Source organism: Equus caballus, chromosome 13 (assembly GCF_041296265.1).
Source record: "Equus caballus isolate H_3958 breed thoroughbred chromosome 13, TB-T2T, whole genome shotgun sequence".
NCBI lineage: Eukaryota > Metazoa > Chordata > Mammalia > Perissodactyla > Equidae > Equus > Equus caballus.
The window spans coordinates 52,057,302-52,074,859 of NC_091696.1; the positions used below are offsets into that span (position 1 = coordinate 52,057,302).

At 61.1% G+C, this 17,558-nt stretch overlaps 1 protein-coding gene across 6 annotated transcripts in view; it reads left to right on the forward strand.

Annotated features, from left to right (window-relative positions):
• PKD1 (polycystin 1, transient receptor potential channel interacting) overlaps positions 1–17,558 on the forward strand; it is a 46,444-nt gene that overhangs the window by 27,339 nt on the left and 1,547 nt on the right. The window contains exons 16-45 of one of the 6 annotated variants that reach the window (XM_070232457.1): positions 53–202; positions 1,379–1,522; positions 1,683–1,962; positions 2,081–2,294; positions 2,376–2,547; positions 2,956–3,108; positions 3,781–3,925; positions 4,013–4,633; positions 4,915–5,071; positions 5,396–5,648; positions 5,751–5,946; positions 7,218–7,388; positions 7,469–7,612; positions 7,692–7,902; positions 8,002–8,128; positions 9,092–9,208; positions 9,301–9,350; positions 9,605–9,789; positions 9,893–9,986; positions 13,497–13,615; positions 13,693–13,895; positions 13,971–14,165; positions 14,500–14,750; positions 15,149–15,261; positions 15,501–15,648; positions 15,753–15,878; positions 16,124–16,298; positions 16,587–16,877; positions 16,959–17,093; positions 17,167–17,472. In XM_070232457.1, coding sequence (XP_070088558.1) covers positions 53–202; positions 1,379–1,522; positions 1,683–1,962; positions 2,081–2,294; positions 2,376–2,547; positions 2,956–3,108; positions 3,781–3,925; positions 4,013–4,633; positions 4,915–5,071; positions 5,396–5,648; positions 5,751–5,946; positions 7,218–7,388; positions 7,469–7,612; positions 7,692–7,902; positions 8,002–8,128; positions 9,092–9,208; positions 9,301–9,350; positions 9,605–9,789; positions 9,893–9,986; positions 13,497–13,615; positions 13,693–13,895; positions 13,971–14,165; positions 14,500–14,750; positions 15,149–15,261; positions 15,501–15,648; positions 15,753–15,878; positions 16,124–16,298; positions 16,587–16,877; positions 16,959–17,093; positions 17,167–17,472 — 5,646 coding nt within the window. Of the gene's footprint in view, positions 1–52; positions 203–1,378; positions 1,523–1,682; positions 1,963–2,080; positions 2,295–2,375; positions 2,548–2,955; positions 3,109–3,780; positions 3,926–4,012; positions 4,634–4,914; positions 5,072–5,395; positions 5,649–5,750; positions 5,947–7,217; positions 7,389–7,468; positions 7,613–7,691; positions 7,903–8,001; positions 8,129–9,091; positions 9,209–9,300; positions 9,351–9,604; positions 9,790–9,892; positions 9,987–13,496; positions 13,616–13,692; positions 13,896–13,970; positions 14,166–14,499; positions 14,751–15,148; positions 15,262–15,500; positions 15,649–15,752; positions 15,879–16,123; positions 16,299–16,586; positions 16,878–16,958; positions 17,094–17,166; positions 17,473–17,558 lie in introns of those variants that run through there. The other 5 variants (XM_023616583.2, XR_011424889.1, XM_070232458.1 and 2 more) reach the window with 5 other exon arrangements.

The window sequence follows — 17,558 nt, forward strand, 5'->3', positions numbered from 1 at the left end:
TCTGCTTTGAGGCCAGGCTGGCTTCTCACCACCCCCTTGTTGTGGGCTGCAGAGTGAGGCTGGCGGGTGTGCGCTGAACTTCGGGCCCCGCGGGAGCAGTGTGGTCACCATCCCTCGGGAGCGCCTGCAGGCTGGCGTGGAGTACACCTTCAACCTGACCGTGTGGAAGGCAGGCCGGAAGGAGGAGGCCACCAACCAGACGGTGGGTCTGGCCCACCCTCAGCCCTACCCTGGCAAGATGGAGCCCGAGGCCCCAGGGTGGGGTGGGGTGTGCCAAGGAGAGCAAAGCACATAGGGCCACCCGCCCACAGATAGCATGAAACACCCTTTTTTAAGGTTTTCTATGTTTTAGTGCTCCTAGGGGCTGTTGGTTCTCTTCTAAGTTATTGCTTTTGATACAAACTCTATCTAAGGGAACGTCCTACTCCAGCCTTGCTTCCTTCCAAACGGGCTACAGCTGCCCACCGAGTGCTAGGGGGTAGCACGGGCTCTAGGGACTTGTGAGAAATACACGGTCCCAACAGCACCAGAGGCCGACAGTGAGGAAACACGTCCCCTCCCCAGAGGGTGTGCTTGTTTCTGACAGGGATGGCCTCTTCTCACCCCTACATGAGCACACACTTGCACTCCCCTCCCCAGGACCAGCCAGGTAGGTCAGGACCACCATGCAGACAACCCCATGGCAGCCACTCCTGCTGCTGTTGGTCAGGGCATGCTGATGGGGGCAGGTGTGCCAGGTCTGGTGCCTGGGATGGGGGTGTGCGTCCCCAATGTGGGCCTCTCCCAACTCCCTACCTGGGGATGGGGGTCTGCCCAGAGGGGCCACATGGGGAGGTGGGAGCCCGGAGCAGGGTCCAGCCTGGCTCTGCTTTCTGAGGTGGGCTCCACCTCCCCAGCCCGGGCATCGGAAACCTCAGATAGGGTGTGTAGAGCACAGCTGTCCTCACCCGTGTGTTCCTTCACTCCTCCGTCCCTTCATGCCTTCATTCACCTGTCCGTTCACAGGGTGGCACTTATCGAGTGCCTCCTGTCTACCTGGCCAAGGTGGGCCCTGGATGCTGCAGAAAATAAACCCTTCGCCATTCCTGCTCCTGCAGATGACTCCCCCACCCGATTGGGAGTCACAAAATCAGATGGATACACTAGGCAAGGCTGAGCCCACTGTCCCTTGGGAATCTGGACTTTGGGCTGAGTAGGAGTTAGCAAGGCCTAGAGAGGAGCTTTCCCAGCTGGGAGAACGGCATGTGTGAAGGGCAGAGGCCCAGCTCCTCCATGGGGCCCCCACCACCCCACCGCACTAGGCATCCTCGGGTCTGGACCTCAGGACTGGAGGCCCCATCTCAGGGCTTGACCTCCCTGTAATCCCATCCTATCCCAGGTGCTGATCCGGAGCGGCCGGGTGCCCATTGTGTCCTTGGAGTGTGTGTCCTGCAAGGCGCAGGCAGTGTACGCAGTGAGCCGCAGCTCCTATGTGTACCTGGAGGGCCGCTGTGACAATTGCAGCGCGGGCTCCAAGAGAGGGGTGAGCCGGCGGGCGGCCTGGGGGTGGGGCCCGAGTGGGTGGGGCGTGGAGACCCAGCCCGGGTGGGTGGGGCGTGGAGGCGGGACCCAACGGCGGGGGCGTGTCCGGGCTGGCAGAGCGCCAGGCCCGCCTGAGCTGCTGGTTCGTCCCTGCCCCGCAGCGCTGGGCCGCGCGCACCTTCAGCAACGAGACGTTGGTGCTGGACGAGACAACCACGTCCACGGGCAGCTCGGGCATGCGGCTGGTGGTGCGGCGCGGCGTGCTGAGGGACGGCGAGGGCTACACGTTCACGCTCACGGTGCTGGGTCGCTCGGGCGAGGAGGAGGGCTGCGCCTCCATCCGCCTCTCCCCCAACCGCCCTCCGCTGGGGGGCTCCTGCCGCCTCTTCCCGCTCGACGCCGTGCGCGCCCTCACCACCGAGGTGCGCTTCGAGTGCACGGGTGAGTGCGGCTCGCGGCCGGGGCGGGGAGGCGCGGTGGGCTCGCCACGGGGATGGGGGTCAGGGGAGGCCACTGTGACCCACGAGGGGGCCCCAGTGACGCTGTGGAGGGCCCGCAGGCTGGCAGGATGCGGAGGACGTGGGCGCCCCACTGGTGTACTCCTTGCTGCTACGGCGCTGTCGCCAGGGCCACTGTGAGGAGTTCTGTGTCTACAAGGGCAGCCTCGCTGCCTACGGGGCTGTGCTGCCGCCTGGTTTCACGCCCCATTTCGAGGTTGGCCTGGCTGTGGTCGTACAGGACCAGCTGGGTGCCTCTGTGGTGGCCCTCAACAGGTGAGCCTGGGTCCGTGGGAACAGGGCCTAAGCGGGGTGGGAGTGGGACTGCTGCATGTTCACTCTCAGCTCTGCACGCAGGTCTCTGGCCATCATTCTGCCAGAGCCCCTCGGCTCCCCCGGGGACAGCCCCCTGGACCTCACTCTCTGGCTGTACAGCCTCACGGAGAGCATGCTGCCCCGGCTGCTGAGACAGGCTGACCCCCAGCACGTCATCGAGTACTCACTGGCCCTCATCACTGTGCTCAACGAGGTCAGTGTGGGGGGCTAGGAAGGCTCCTCCCTGTGTCTGCCCTCAGTGGGTGGGGGCCAGCCAGGCCAGTACTCCTGACTGGATTCTGGATCCTTGTAAAGGGCTTGTCCCCTGGCTCCCTATGGACTGACAGAATGCTTAACCTCCTTGTGATTCCTGCTCTCAGGAGCGCACCCCTCGGGGCCCTCCCGAGGGCCCGGCTTTCCTGCCTCACCTCACCTCTTCTTGTGCTCCTAGACCCAAAGGGGATCCTGGGAAAGCCCCCTTTTGCCTTTGAAGATACGGGGCTCCCATTGCTGCCTGTGTTATTTGTGGCAGCTGAGACAGCTCACATGGCGCCTGCCTTCCGGCGCTGCTAGTGGGCTGCCTGTCGGCCACTGATGGCTCCTCTGTGCCCACTGCCCGCAGTATGAGCAGGCCCTGGCCATGGCGGCACAGCCGGACCTCAGGCAGCAGCTTCGAGCCCAGATACGCAAGAACATCACGGAGACTTTGGTCTCCCTGCGAGTTGACACTGTGGACGACATCCAGCAGATCGCGGCAGCACTGGCCCAGTGCACGGTAGGATACCACCTTGCGAGCTTTTCTGGCCATCTGCCCGGCCATGTGCCCAACCTTGGTCCCAGTGTGAGCCACAGGTGTCACCCTGCAGGCTGGCCCAGGGTATAAGTAGCAGCCAAGGTGTTGGGAGGGCTAACATGAAGAGGCTGTTCTGTGCCCGTCAGGCCCCTGGTGTGGTCACCCCTGACCTGGCCTCTCCCACCCTGAGAGGCAGCCCACTACCCTTCTTGCCCAGGACTCAGCAATCAGTGGGGCTAGGCGTGGTCTTGATGGGGGGTGCTGTGTCCAGTGTGGCAGGGGATTGCTGCAGAGGCCCCAGCAGGGCAGACGGGAGGGGAGAGCCTTGCGGATGGGGTTGCCTTGTCTGCCACATGGTTTTCATGGCTGTGTGCATGGTCAAGGGTGGTTGGTGGGGCCATGTTACCTTAGACTTTGCCTGTGGGTGGGCAGGAGCCACGGAAGACCTCTCAGCAGGCAGGCACATGGGTGGAGCCACATCTGTGGTGGTTTCTCCAGCTGCAGCACAAAAGGGTGGTTTGGAAAGGCCTGATAGAGCTGGGGAGGCCATCCCAGAATCACGGCGAGTGTGACGGTGCCACTGAGCAGCCCCTCAGCCTGGCTCTGGTCAGCCAGGCTGGAGTGGGGTGGACACAGTGCCTGGGCTCCCTGCAGGTCTCCAGCAGGGAGCTCGTGTGCCGCTCGTGCCTGAAGAAGACGCTGCATAAGCTGGAGGACATGGTGCACATCTTGCAGGCTGAGACCACTGCAGGCACTAGGACGCCCACCACCATCGCCGACAGCATCCTCAACATCACAGGTGCGGCCAGGTGGGTGCGTGGGGCTCCTCTGACCTCTTCCACAATGTCCCCCCCGATCTCTCCTGGATCTCTTCCCCCATCCACAGGTGACCTCATCCACCTGGCCAGCTTGGATATGCAGGGCCCGCAGCCCTCAGAGCTGGGAGCCCAGCCGCCATCACTGATGGTGGCATCCAAGGCCTACCACCTCTCGTCGGACCTCATGTGCATCCTCATGCGCTCCCGGGTGCTCAACGAGGAGCCTCTGACCCTGGCAGGCGAGGAGATCACGGCACAGGGCAAGCGTTCAGACCCGCTGAGCCTGCTGTGCCAGGGCAACGCCTCAGGCCCTGGCTGCCACTTCTCCATCCCCGCGGCCTTCAGCGGGGCCCTGTCCAACCTTAGCGACGTGGTGCAGCTCATCTTCCTCGTGGACTCCAACCCCTTCCCCTTCGGCTACATCAGCAACTACACTGTCTCCACCAAGGTGGCATCTATGGCCTTCCAGACGCAGGCTGGCACTCAGATCCCTATTGGGCAGCTGGCCTCGGAGCGTGCCATCACTGTGAAGGTGCCCAACAACTCAGACCAGGCTGCCCAGGGCCACCGCGTCCCTGCCGGCTCCACCATCGTCCAGCCCCAGGCCTCGGTCAGCGTTGTGGTCGCCCCCGAGAACAGCAACCCCGAGGCTGGGCTGCACCTGCAGCTCACCTACACGGTGCTGAATGGTGGGTGCCGTGGGCTGGCACTCAGCGGCTGCGTCCTCCCCCTAGCCTCGGCCGGCCTGTGTGGGCGCAGCCAGGGGGTGGCCTGGGCGAGCAGGTGTTTCTTACAGACGAGCTGATTCATGGCCTTTGGTAAAGTCTGTCACCTGCTTCACAGGGTCCTAGGGCCTGGCCGGGGAGCAGTGGGGGGACCAGGCGCTGCCTCCAGCATGGAGGTTCCTCTGGCCCCATGCGGCAGGGAGGGCTCCCGGGCAGGTGTCCGACCCTGCACATTCCACCTGCAGAGCACTACCTGCCCAGGGAGCCCGAGCCCTACCTCGCTGTCTACCTGCACTCGGCACCCTGGCCCAACGAACACAACTGCTCGGCCAGCAGGAGGATCAGCCTGGAGGCGCTGGCAGGCAACGACCACAGGCCCTACACTTTCTTCATCGCCCCGGGGTAAGCATGTCCCCTGGCCTGGGAGGCCAGAGCCGGCCCACGGAAGGCCCGGGCATGGGCTGGTGCGCTGGGCTGGACGAGCTGACCCAGGCTTGGGTGTGGCTGGCGTCTGGGGGCAGGTGGACATGATCAGATCCGTATGTGCCAAGGCCACCAGGGCTCCCTGTGGGAGCAGGTGTGGCAACAGGATGACCAAGGAGCAGGCTGGGCCTGGCTACCCGCAGTGAGTGAGGCTGCAGCCGAGAGGTCTTTGGGCTGGAACTCCCCCTGACTCCGAACCTCGAGTTGGCGGGTCTGGCATGATGCTCCTCCCGTTCCTCCCAGGACCAGAGACCCAGGCGGGAGTTACTACCTGAACCTGACCAGCCACTTCCACTGGTCAGCGCTGGATGTGGCTGTGGGCCTGTACACGTCCCTGTGCCAGTACTTTAGCGAGAAAGAGATGATGTGGAGGACGGAGGGGCTTGTGCCCCTGGAGGAGACTTCGCCCAGCCAGGCTGTCTGCCTCACCCGCCACCTCACCGCCTTCGGCGCCAGTCTCTTCGTGCCCCCCAGCCACATCCACTTCATCTTCCCCGTGAGTGCTGCTGTGTTCCTGGGTGGCTCAGGGTCCCCGGCTCCGTTGTTGGAGGGGGCGGGTGGACTGTGCCTCCTGGGCCTGATAGCTCTCTGCCCCCAGGAGCCAGTGTTGGGCATGAACTACATCGTCCTGCTGACGTGTGCTGTGTGCCTGGTGACCTATGCAGTGATGGCCGTGGTCCTGCGTAAGCTGGACCAGCTAGACGTGAGCCGGGTTCGCATCATCCCTTTCTGCGGGAAGGGGGGCCACTTCAAGTACGAGATCTTGGTCAAGACTGGCTGGGCCCGAGGCTCAGGTGAGGGGACAGGCCACCCCATCCAGGTCCCCTGGCCGCTCTTGTCTGCTCTGTCTGGCCCCGCCCCCCGCATAGTGGTTATGATGATGAATGACACGGAGGAAGGGCTCGCTCTACCAGGTGCCGTGTGAAGTGGTAGCTTGTTAATCTTTGCAGCGCCATGTGCACATGCTGCTGTCCCTGAGCACGAGAGCGGCCCTGCGTGCATAAAGTAGGTGTGCAGTCACGCCGGCCGTCTCACTTTGCACCGTAGAGCAGGACCGACTAGCATGTGCACACTATGCAAAAGTGAACTTGATCATTAACGGGGGAATAATTATTACATGATAAGTTGTTATTGTGAAAACAATAGATTGTTTTCAAGACATCAAACCCATGTCGGTTATAAATGTGTAGAGAAACACTGACACTGAGTACAACGTAACTTAAAACATCGGACACACTGAGAATTAAAGTGTTTCTTTCCTTTGTGAAAAACTCGCCAGGAATGGTTTGAACAGCACACGATGTGGAGTAGGTGTCTGTTCTGTGCCGGGGTGGACAGACGTCCTCCTTCCAGTGCTTTACCATTTGCACTCTCTAGATCACGAAACACCCCCGAGAATTCTTTTCATGTGAAGTTTTTTGCCAGCATCACTTGCTCTCCGGCATCCTCATTCTTTTTGTCTCGACCACTGTCCTTGTTTACATCGGTAAGGTTGTTGTCACCAACGGCTCTCCAGCGTCCTTGTGTCCGTGCTGCCTGTTTCCTCAGTGGTCCACTTCCCTTTGATTCAGTTTACTTACCATTTTTCATTTCTTTGCTGTGCTTTCGACTTAGTCAGCCAGTGCCCTCTTTCAGTGGCCCATTTTTGTAAAACTGCTTGTGGCTTTGTGACTGGGAGACAAGGAGGCAACACCCCCCTGGTTGGCAGTCTGTGGGGGAGGTGCTAGATGCACAGTGACTCGTCACCAGTGAGCTTTGGAAGAAGTGACCTAATGGGTCACTGATCAGGATGTGCCTTTGTTGTTTACGTGGCAGACTGAAGAGCTAGCGGCCAAGTTTATATTTTACGCAGTTACTCAGAGTGAACATACCACACGACGGACGTCTGACTCGTGCTGTTGGGGGCTGTGTGTAACGACCCGGGTAGCGAGATCTGTGTGTGTCAGAGCTGTGCAGGCAAGGACGGCTACACTTGTTGAGTGAAGATCAGCAGAGGAGAAGACTTGCCTGGGGACATGTCTGGTGGGCAGCAAACAGTCCTGTCACCTCTCCTTCCGTCCTCCAGGGACCACGGCCCACGTGGGCATCATGCTGTATGGGGCCGACAGCCGGAGTGGCCACCGGCACCTGGATGGGGAGGGAGCCTTCCAGCGCAACAGCCTGGACATCTTCCAGATCGCCACCCCGCACAGCCTGGGCAGCGTGTGGAAGATCCGTGTGTGGCACGACAACAAAGGTCCGGGCTGCCCCTGCTGCCCCTGCACCCCGCCACCCACCCGCGCCCCGCAGCCCTCACCCGGCTCCCACCCCCCGCAGGGCTCAGCCCCGCCTGGTTCCTGCAGCACGTCATCGTCAGGGACCTGCAGACGGCCCGCACCACCTTCTTCTTGGTCAATGACTGGCTGTCGGTGGAGACTGAGGCCAACGGGGGACTGGTGGAGAAGGAGGTGCTGGCTGCAAGTAAGGCCCCGCCCCTGGCGGCCGGATAGGGGGCCCCGCCCCTCGGGCCTCCTGAAGCCCCTGCTGTGCCCTTCGCCAGGTGATGCAGCCCTGCGGCGGTTCCGGCGCCTCCTAGTGGCTGAGCTGCAGCGTGGCTTCTTTGACAAGCACATCTGGCTCTCCGTCTGGGACCGGCCACCTCGAAGCCGCTTCACCCGCGTCCAGCGGGCCACCTGCTGTGTCCTCCTCCTGTGCCTCTTCCTGGGCGCCAATGCTGTGTGGTATGGGGTCGTGGGAGACACTGCCTACAGGTGGGTGCCTTTGGGGAGCAGGATGACTCCCCTCTGCCCAACCTCTCCTGCCCCCTCCTGGCCTAACCCAGCCCCTGCCTCCTCTCTCCTGCCACACAGCACGGGGCCTGTGTCCAGGCTGATCCCCCTGAGTGTTGACACAGTCGCTGTCGGCCTGGTGTCCAGTGTGGTTGTCTACCCTGTCTACCTGGTCATCCTGTTCCTCTTCCGGATGTCCCGGAGCAAGGTGGGCAGGGGTTGGGGGCCATGGAGCTCCCGGAGGTGACGCGTGGCCTTGTTGCGTCTGCCGAGGTCTGTGCTGTTCAGTATGGCAGCCAAAGAGGGCAAGATCAGTGAAGTCAACATGACAAGCCTTTTAGTTCGACTGGCCCAGGGAAAAAGAGAGAAACAGACTGCTGACACGACAAGTGAAGGAGGGGACGTCACTGTCACCCCCACAGAAATACACACCCTGATCACAGGTGATCAGGGACAGCAGCGTGTTAGATGACATAGGAGAAATGGACAAGCTCCTAGAAAGACAAACTACCAAAACTGACTCAAGAAGAAAGAAATCTGAGCAAACCTAGAGCGAGTAAAGAGGTTGACTTAGTGATTTAAAACCTCCCACAAAGAAAAACCCAGAAGGCCTCACTAGTGAGTAGGCCGAGCAGCTGCCGAAGCATCAACACCAGCCCTTGACAAACTCAAACACAGACGGTGGAGGCAGCACTTCCTGACCCATCCCATGGGGCCAGTGCTGTCCTGCCACCAGCATCAAAGACGTCACAAGAAGGGGTCACTGCAGACCGCCGTCCTTTTGAATACACAGCAAAAATCCCCCACAAGACGTGGCAAATCAAATCCAGCAACTCATGAGAAGGGCTCACACGCCATGACCAAGAGGGACTTACCGCAGGAATCCAGTGCAGTCATTGTTAGTCATAGGCGGCTGTTTGTATTTAAATTAATTAAAATTAAATAAGATGAAAACTTTAGTTCTAAAGTTGCACGAGCCACACTTCAAGTGCTCCACGGCAGCACATAGCTAGTTGGTCCTGTAATGGACAGTGCAGATACAGAATGCATTGTTCCAGAATATTCTCTGGGATAGCACTAGTCTAGACTCTGGCTGCTCTGGCTGAGGTAGCATGTCTCCCCAGAGCAGGAGCCAGAGCTGCCCCTTGCTGACTGCCCGCCTCTCCTGCAGGTGGCTGGGGGCGCGAGCTCCACCCCCGTGGGGCAGCAGGCACTGGACATCGACAGTTACCTGGACTCGTCCGTGCTAGACAGCTCCTTCCTCACCTTCCCAGGGCTCCGTGCTGAGGTGGGGGCTCCTCCGGGGCCCTGCCTGGGCTAGGGGGTCCTGCTGCCTCTGGGCAGCCCAGAGTGTGAGGCTCTCTCTGCAATTCCCAACAGGCCTTTGCTGGACAAATAAAAAGTGACTTATTTCTGGATGATTCTAAAAGGTGAGGGTCCCTAGAGAAAATGTGAGCCTTGGCGTAGGTCAGCCACACCTTGAGTGTGCCGAGGTATGGGTATCCGTGCTGCATGTACCTTGTTGTGTGTCCTCATCTGATGTTTGCTGGCCCTGTATGTTGTCACACACTGTCTGGGGGGTGTGCTGGATCAGAAGCCCTGTGTGTCCATGTGTGACTGGTCTTGGGGTACATATGCAGACGTGTCCCCCTGGGCTCCCCTTGCTGACCTGTGTCACCTATAGCCTGGTGTGCTGGCCATCCAGCGAAGGCACGCTCAGTTGGCCAGACTTGCTGAGTGACCCATCCATCGTGGGCAGCACCCTGCAGCGGCTGGCGCGGGGCCGGATGGGCCGCATGCTGGGCCCTGAGGAGGACGCTCTCTCCCTGGTCAGCCCCTCCTCACCTGCCAAATATTTCTCAGCTTCAGGTGAGCAGAGGCGGGGAGGGTGTACCCCCAGGTCCCCTGGGAAGGCTCCAAGGCTCGGGGTGGGAGGAGCCCATGCCCCCCCGACACGTTCTGCTCCCTCTAGATGAAGACCTGATCCGGCAGATCCTGGCTGAAGGGACCAGCAGCCTGGCCCCTACCCAGGACACTCAAGTGGAAACGGATCTGCTCACTGGCCTGTGAGTGCCTGGCTGCTGGGGGTGGGGGCGGTGGGGAGCCCAGGCCATGAAGCCCTCTCCCCGCCTGGGAGTGGCCTCGTGCTCTCCGGCCCTTGTCCCCCTGTGTGGGGCTGGGGCGACGTTGTCTGACCTCTGAGCCCCTCATCTGTTGAAAGGACTTTGTGGGGTCGTCCGGGGCACAGTGAACTTTCCCTTTAGGGTGGCAGGAATGAAGGACATTTGAGGAGCAGAAAGGCAACCAATGTGGAGCTGGCAGGGCCTGGCCGTGATGAGGAATCACTGGCAGGTTTTTAAACATCCCATTTTTTCTTTTGAGACTATTCTGATTTTGTGTTTTTCAGAAGTTCTCAATTTCTTGGCTGGTTTCCAGTCTGGTAACACGGTTCCTATAGAATGACTCGTTCTCTTCCTCTCCTCTCTATGTGAACATCCACGTTTCCATTCCTTTTAACTCTCCTAATTTTCAAACAACCAAAAACTACTGAGATACGTGAACTGTCCCAGAACACAGAGAAAAGGGGAAAGTGTCTCAAATCGCTTTACAGAGTTAACCTTGACGTGATGGCATTTTTATGAAGAAATTGGCAATTGGGGGGCCGGCCCCGTGGCTGAGTGGTTAAGTTCGCGCGCTCTGCTTCAGCGGCCCAGGGTTTCACTGGTTCGGATCCTGGGCACGAACATGGCACCACTCATCAAGGCTTGCTGAGGTGGTGTCCCACATGCCACAACTAGAAGGACCCACAGCTAAAAATATGCAACTATGTACTGGGGGGCTTTGGGGAGAAAAAGGAAAAATAAAATCTTTAAAAAAGAAAAAGAAAGAAATTGGCAATCGGTTAAAAAAATCTGTAATGTAGGGAAGTCCCGGAGTAGGATGACCACCCCCACACATCTCCAGCCCAGAGCCCTTCCTGAAGCCCAGGTTCAGATGTCTCATGGCCTGCTCGCCAGCTTCTCCTTGTGTGTGTTGAGTGCGCTGCGCAGACTGGACAGCAACAGAGGTGCATGGTTTCCCCTCCCCTGCCACCCCTGTCTCAGAGAAGGGCAAGTGCACTCTCACTGATCAAGACAAAAGCCTTGGATTCATTCTTCTCTTTCTTTTTTAGGTGAATAAGATTGGCCCTGAACTAACATCTGTGCCAATCTTCCTCTATTTTGTATGTGGGACGCCGCCACAGCATGGCCTGATGAGTGGTGTGCAGGTCCATGCCCAGGATCCGAATATCCAAACCCCGGGCTAATGAAGTGGAGTGTGTGAACCACACTAACCACTATGCCACCAGGCTGGCCCCTGATTCCTCTCTTTCTGTCTCCTTCCTCACACAAAAGCCTTCAGATTCTTTCAGCTACTTTTCATATCCAGAGTCTGACCCTTCTCTGCACCTGTCCTTGCACCTTCCATTCAGATGTCATCTTCTGCCTCGAACATTCAGGGCCAGCTCAGCGGAGTCTGTTCTGGGCTGGAGAGAGCCTGCTCCCTGCGGCAGGTGCTGTCCTGTCCTCCTGGGGCACTGGTTAGCTATCCCTGCATAAGGGGTTATCCCAAAACTCAGTGCTTACAACTCAGGTGGCAGGCACATTGGCACTGGCTGCTGGTGGGACCTCTCTGCTCCTCCCTATCTGGACCTCACCACTGGGCTGTTTGAGCATCCTCACAACTTGACACCTGCTGTCCCCAGAGTGACTGGTCCAAGAGAGCAAGGCAGAAGTCACAGTGTCCTTTATGGCCCAGCCCTCTTAGCCACACACTGTCATTTCCACAAATATCGTCTTGGTTACACTGTGGGAAGGGACTCTGCAGGAGTGTGATGCCAGGAGGGAAGTGTCATTGGGGCTATCTTGGAGGCGGCCCACCGCACTGGGCGCACTCCTTACACTGCTCCACCAGTCCAACCCCACCCTCCCTCTGCCACCCACTTCCCTTGGGCGGCAGCCTCCTCACTCCTCCACCTTGTCTTTCATTTCTGCTGCTCCCTCTGCCCAGTGTTCCTCCCCAAGACACGTCCTTCAGGTCTCCAGTGAAATGCTGCCTAATCCGAGCCCTCCCGCCTGCCTTATATAAACAGTAAGGGTGGCAACGGGGCCCACGCACGTGCACACAGGCCTCAGTCTCCCTGTCTTCTGCTTCCTGCACGTTGCTTTGTTCATGCTTGTCATCTGCTGTCCCCCCAGCACGGACACATTACAAGTGCACGGGCTGTTCCCTTTACTCAGAGCCTAGAACAGGGCCTGGCATTGAGCAGGGGCTCAGCACCCATGTTGAGAGACTGAAGGAATCAGTGAGCACTGTGCACTCACAGCCTTTGCGCTCATGCACCCTAGAGTCCAGTGTAAAAGTCTGTCTTCTGTGCTGTGTCTTCCATGTGATCCTAATACGGCATGTTTACATCCACGTGTAAAAGGTAAACACACGCACACATGGGAGACTGCAGATAACCAGTAACTGCTGTTCCTCGCGTGATGGACATGCTGATATGAAATCTCCCTTCTCGATGTATCATTACCCTACTTCCTAGTGATTGCTTACGCTACTTTTATAATCAGAAAAGCCAATTTCGAGAAAAAATATGCATTCATTTGCTCTCGTACCTGTGATCTCCGACCTCCATAAGTGGTGGTGCCTTTATTCTCCAGCAGATGCACAAACCAGGCCCAGCGAAGGCGGCCCAGCGGCGGGCACACGCTGCGGTCTGCGCTGTCGTCATCAGTGGACGTGATGAGGGCGCAGCCGCGCAGGCAGGACCCCTCCTCAGCGGTGCCTGTCCTTGGCTTGCTTCCCTCTCGGCCTTCTCCCTGCTTGTTTCCTCTGGCTCCTGCAGCTCCCCTTTCTTTGGAGCAGCTCTGGAGCCGGAGGCTTGGTGGCACCGTGAGAGACAAGCACATGTCTGGGCTGTACAGAGCGCTGTGTACTCTTGGAATTTGAAAGACATACACACATTTCCTTGTCTGGAAGTTAGTCTGAGGTTATACAACTGCATCAGAGCATGGTCCTTTGTGTAACGTGTGTGCCCGCGTAACTGCATGCATGCATAACGTGTGTGCGTGAGGGGACATGGGGAAAGCTGTGAGGCACAGGGAGTGCTTGTGGGTATGACTTCAGACCTAGTCATAGTTTCCTGGCATGAAGAGCAGGCAGGGGGATGAGGCTGGAGGCTGCCAGAGTCGCACTGTGAGAGGCGATGGCCGCTGGAGTGGAGGCTGGACAGGACAGGGATGGAACAGGTCACAGAGATGTGGGGCGAGGACTTTGTGATGGAGAGAGCAGGAAGTGAGGGGGAGAGGAACAGAGACTTCCTGGTCTGAGGAGCAGTGTGGGTGTTGGGGCCCCTCCCTGGAGCTACTGGTAGTGGTCTGAGCCCCAGCACCACATCCACCCTGGTTTGGGGCAGTGTCCTCTCTCTCCACAGATGGGGGGGCCCTGCACAGATGAGCTGGGCTGCACAGCACACCCTCAGGACAGCGTGTGGGCTGAGGAGTGAGTGCTGGTCGCTTCCCTCTCCTGTGCTTCAGGTCCAGCGCTCCTGGGGAGAGGACTGAGGCGTTGATGCTGCAGAGGCTGGGGGAGAGGGGGCTGCCCAGCCCAGGCCTGACCTGGGAACAGCCCCAATGGGCAAAGCTCTCTAGGACAGGTGCGCTTGTGTGTCCCCAGGACGCCCGTCCCTGCCCCTCCTTCTGGGCCACTGGTCACCTGTCTGTCTTTCCCCAGGGCTGGTGGAGGGTCTGCGGAAGCGACTGCTGCCGGCCTGGTGTGCGCCTCTGGCCCACGGACTCAGCCTGCTCCTGGTGGTTGTGGCTGTGGGGGTCTCGGGATGGGTTGGTGCCACCTTCCCCCCTGGCGTGAGTGTCATGTGGCTTCTCTCAAGCAGCTCTAGTTTCCTGGCTTCATTCCTCGGCTGGGAGCCACTCAAGGTGAGTGGGATGCAGGGGGGCCAGGCTGCCAGTCTCTGGCACTCTCAGGCCCCTCTGATGCCACCCCTGGTCCAGGTCCTGCTGGAAGCCCTGTATTTCTCACTGGTGGCCAAGCGGCTGCACCCTGATGAGGATGACACCCTGGTGGAAAGCCCAGCCGTGACACCCGTGAGTGAGCGTGTGCCCCGTGTGCGGCCCCCCCACGGCTTCGCACTCTTCCTGGCAAAGGAGGAGGCCCGAAAGGTCAAGAGGCTGCACAGGATGCTAAGGGTGAGCTCAGGCAGCGGCCAGCGCCTCCCCTCCGTCTCCTGACTCCTGGCCAGTGCAGCATCTTCCTAGAGGTCCCACCTTCCTCACACACCTCACACACACCCCTTCCTGACCCCGGAAGGCCCTCCCCGCTGCAGCCCCTGCCCCAGCTCCCTCCCATCACCCCAATTCCTACTGCCCTACTCCTTGCTGTGCCCCTTCTCATGCCCAGCTCAAATGCCACTCCTGCCTGGCCTCACAGCGCCCTGGGCCTGGCTTCCTTGGCCTTCGGTGGACTGCGTGAAGCCCCCAAGCAGAACACTGGCCCTAAGGTGTCTGTGCTGCCCTCCCTTAGCGCCAGGCACCTTGGCCGTGGGCAGTTTGCTGCCCAGTTGTCCGGAAGTCCTGTTCTGTTATGATGGGCCAGGCGATACTGGCTCACCCCAGGGCCGTTCCTGCCCCCCAGAGCCTCCTGGTATACATGCTTTTCCTGCTGGTGACGCTGCTGGCCAACTATGGGGATGCCTCATGCCACAGCCACGCCTACCGCCTGCAGAGTGCCATCAAGCAGGAGCTGGACAGCCAGGCCTTCCTGGCCATCACTCGGTATGGATGCCCCTCTACACATGCACACATCTGTCTGCTGGGCCAGGGCAGTGCTGATGCCAACCTGGGCCCACCTTGATCCTGCCTTTGGTCCCACCCAGCCCCCAGGGGACACTGGGAAGCCTCTCCATACATTTTTGGTCACTGTAAGTGGAGTGGGTGCTGCTGGCAATGTGTAGAGACCAGAGATACCGCTGAACATTCTAGTGCCCAGGACAGCCTGAGAAAAGAGTTGTCTGCCCCCAGATGTCAGTAGGCGGCGGCTGAGGCACCCGAGTCTTGCCTCGCCCCCGTGGGCTGGGCTGGGGCTGTGGTAGCAGTGCTCTTTCTGGGCACTGACGCCCCCTGGGCGCGGTGAGCTCAGAGGTGGAGCATGTGACTTTGTCTGGTGTGGGCAGGTCTGAGGAGTTCTGGCCGTGGATGTCCCACGTGCTGCTGCCCTACATCCACGGGAACCAGTCCAGCCCAGAGCTGGGGCCCCCTCGACTGCGGCAGGTGCGGCTGCAGGAAGGTAAGCTGGGGAGGGGCGCTCTGGTGCTTATCCCGCTCTTTTCCAAAGAAGCCTTTGGCTGGGTTCTGGTTCCAGTTTGCTAGCTGTGTAACCTTTGCTCTCTCTCTGCCTCGGTTTCCTTATCTGTGAGACAATGACATCTATCTTCTGGGTTCTGGGAGCATTTGGTGAGAATGTGTAGAGCCCGGCCCAGGTGCTCCTGGGATGGTGGTGCTTATTCCTGGCCCCTCTGCTTTCAGCCCTCTGCCCGGACCCTCCTGGCTCAGGGGCACATCTGTGCTCAGCAGCCTCAGGCGGCTTCAGCACCGGTGACTACGGCATTGGCTGGGGGACTGTTGCCCACAATGACTCTGAGACGTGGGCCTACTCGGTGCCTGACCTGCTGGGGTGAGCACAGGGGGCCCAGGGTTCTAGGGAGGCAGGGAGAGGGGAGTTCTCCAGAGGCGCCCTGGTTCCTGCTGGGCTGGCTGTCAGTGTCCCCTCACCTTCAGCGTCTGGTACTGGGGCTCGTGCGCCGTGTACGACAGCGGGGGCTACGTGCAGGAGCTGGGGCTGAGCCTGGAGGAGAGCCGCGCGCAGCTGGGCTTCCTGCAGCTGCACAACTGGATCGACAACAGGTGGGCGCTCAGTCCCCTCCCGGCCACATGCACATCAGTCACACCGGCCCTCGGCGACCCCTCTCGGCAGTGGTCACAGTTCACACCCACCCCCAGCTTTGCCGCTCCGGATCATTCCGCGAAGTGGTCTAACGAGGCTCACTCACTCCTCACCACGCCGCGGCCTCCCGTCCTCCCAGCCCGCGCAGCTCCCGCCCCTTCCTCCGTGAAGGCGCACTCCCCGCTTCCCCGTGCCCTCCACGCAGGAGCCGCGCCGTGTTCGTGGAGCTCACGCGCTACAGCCCGGCCGTGGGGCTGCATGCCGCCATCACGCTGCGCCTCGAGTTCCCCGCCGCCGGACACGCCGTGGCCGCCCTCAGCGTCCACCCCTTCGCGCTGCGGCGCCTGAGCGCCGGCCTCTCGCTCCCGCTGCTCACCTCGGTAGGTCCCGGCCCGCCCTGCCGCCCCGGGCTGCCTCGCCGCGCCACGCCAAGCCACGCCCACTCCTGGCTGCCCCGCCCACCTCTGACTGCCCCGCCCACTCCGCGTTGCCCCGCCCACCTCTGACTGCCCCGCCCCAGCGCGGCGCCGCGCCTGCCCCGCCCATTCCGGCTGCCACGCCCTCCTCTGACTGCCCCCGCCCCCACGTGGTTCCGCCCTGGCCCCGCGCACCCCTGGCCGCCTCGCCCCTCCGCCTACGTCCTTCCTTGACCCCGCCCCGGCCCGCAGGTGAGCCTGCTGCTGTTCGCGCTGCACTTCGCTGTGGTCGAGGCGCGCGCCTGGCGCAGGGAGGGGCGCGTACGCGCAGCGCGGCCCGGGGCCTGGGCGCGGTGGCTGCTGGTGGCGCTGACGGCGGCTGCAGCGCTCGTGCGTCTGGCCCAGCTGGGCGCCGCCGACCGCCAGTGGACCCGCTTCGTGCGCCGCCGCCCGCGCCGCTTCACCAGCTTCGAGCAGGTGGCGCAGCTGAGCGCTGCAGCCCGAGGGCTGGCTGCATCGCTGCTCTTCCTGCTCTTGGTCAAGGTGAGGAGGGCTGGGCCGGCGGGCGGGCCGGCGGGCGGGCGGCCGGCCGGGGGTGGGTCGGCTGACGCCTGTTGCCCACAGGCCGCCCAACAGCTGCGCTTCGTGCGCCAGTGGTCGGTATTCGGGAAGACGCTGTGCCGGGCCGTGCCGGAGATGGTGGGGGCAGCCTTAGGCCTGGTGGCACTGGCCGTGGCCTACGTCCAGCTCACCGTTCTGGTAAGTGACTGTGGGGCCGTCGGAGGGCGGCTTAGCCCGGGTCGCACCCCTCACTGTACCACCTTCCCCGCAGCTGGTCTCCTCCTGCGTGGACTCGCTTCGGAGCACCGCCCAGGCCCTCTTGGTGTTGTGTCCTGGGCCTGGGGGCCCCGCCCTGTGCCCTGCCGAGTCCTGGCGCCTGTCCCCCCTGCTGTGTGCAGGACTCTGGGCCCTGCGGCTATGGGGTGCCCTGAGGCTGGGAGCCATCCTTCTGAGGTGGCGGTACCACGCTCTGCGAGGCGAGCTCTACCGCCCCGCCTGGGAGCCGCAGGACTACGAGATGGTGGAACTGTTCTTGCGCAGGCTGCGCCTCTGGATGGGCTTTAGCAAGGTCAAGGAGGTGGGTACGGCCCAGTGGGGGGGAGAGGGACACGCCCTGGGCTCAGGTGAGCCCAGGGTGCAGCCGGACTGACTGAGCCCCTGTGC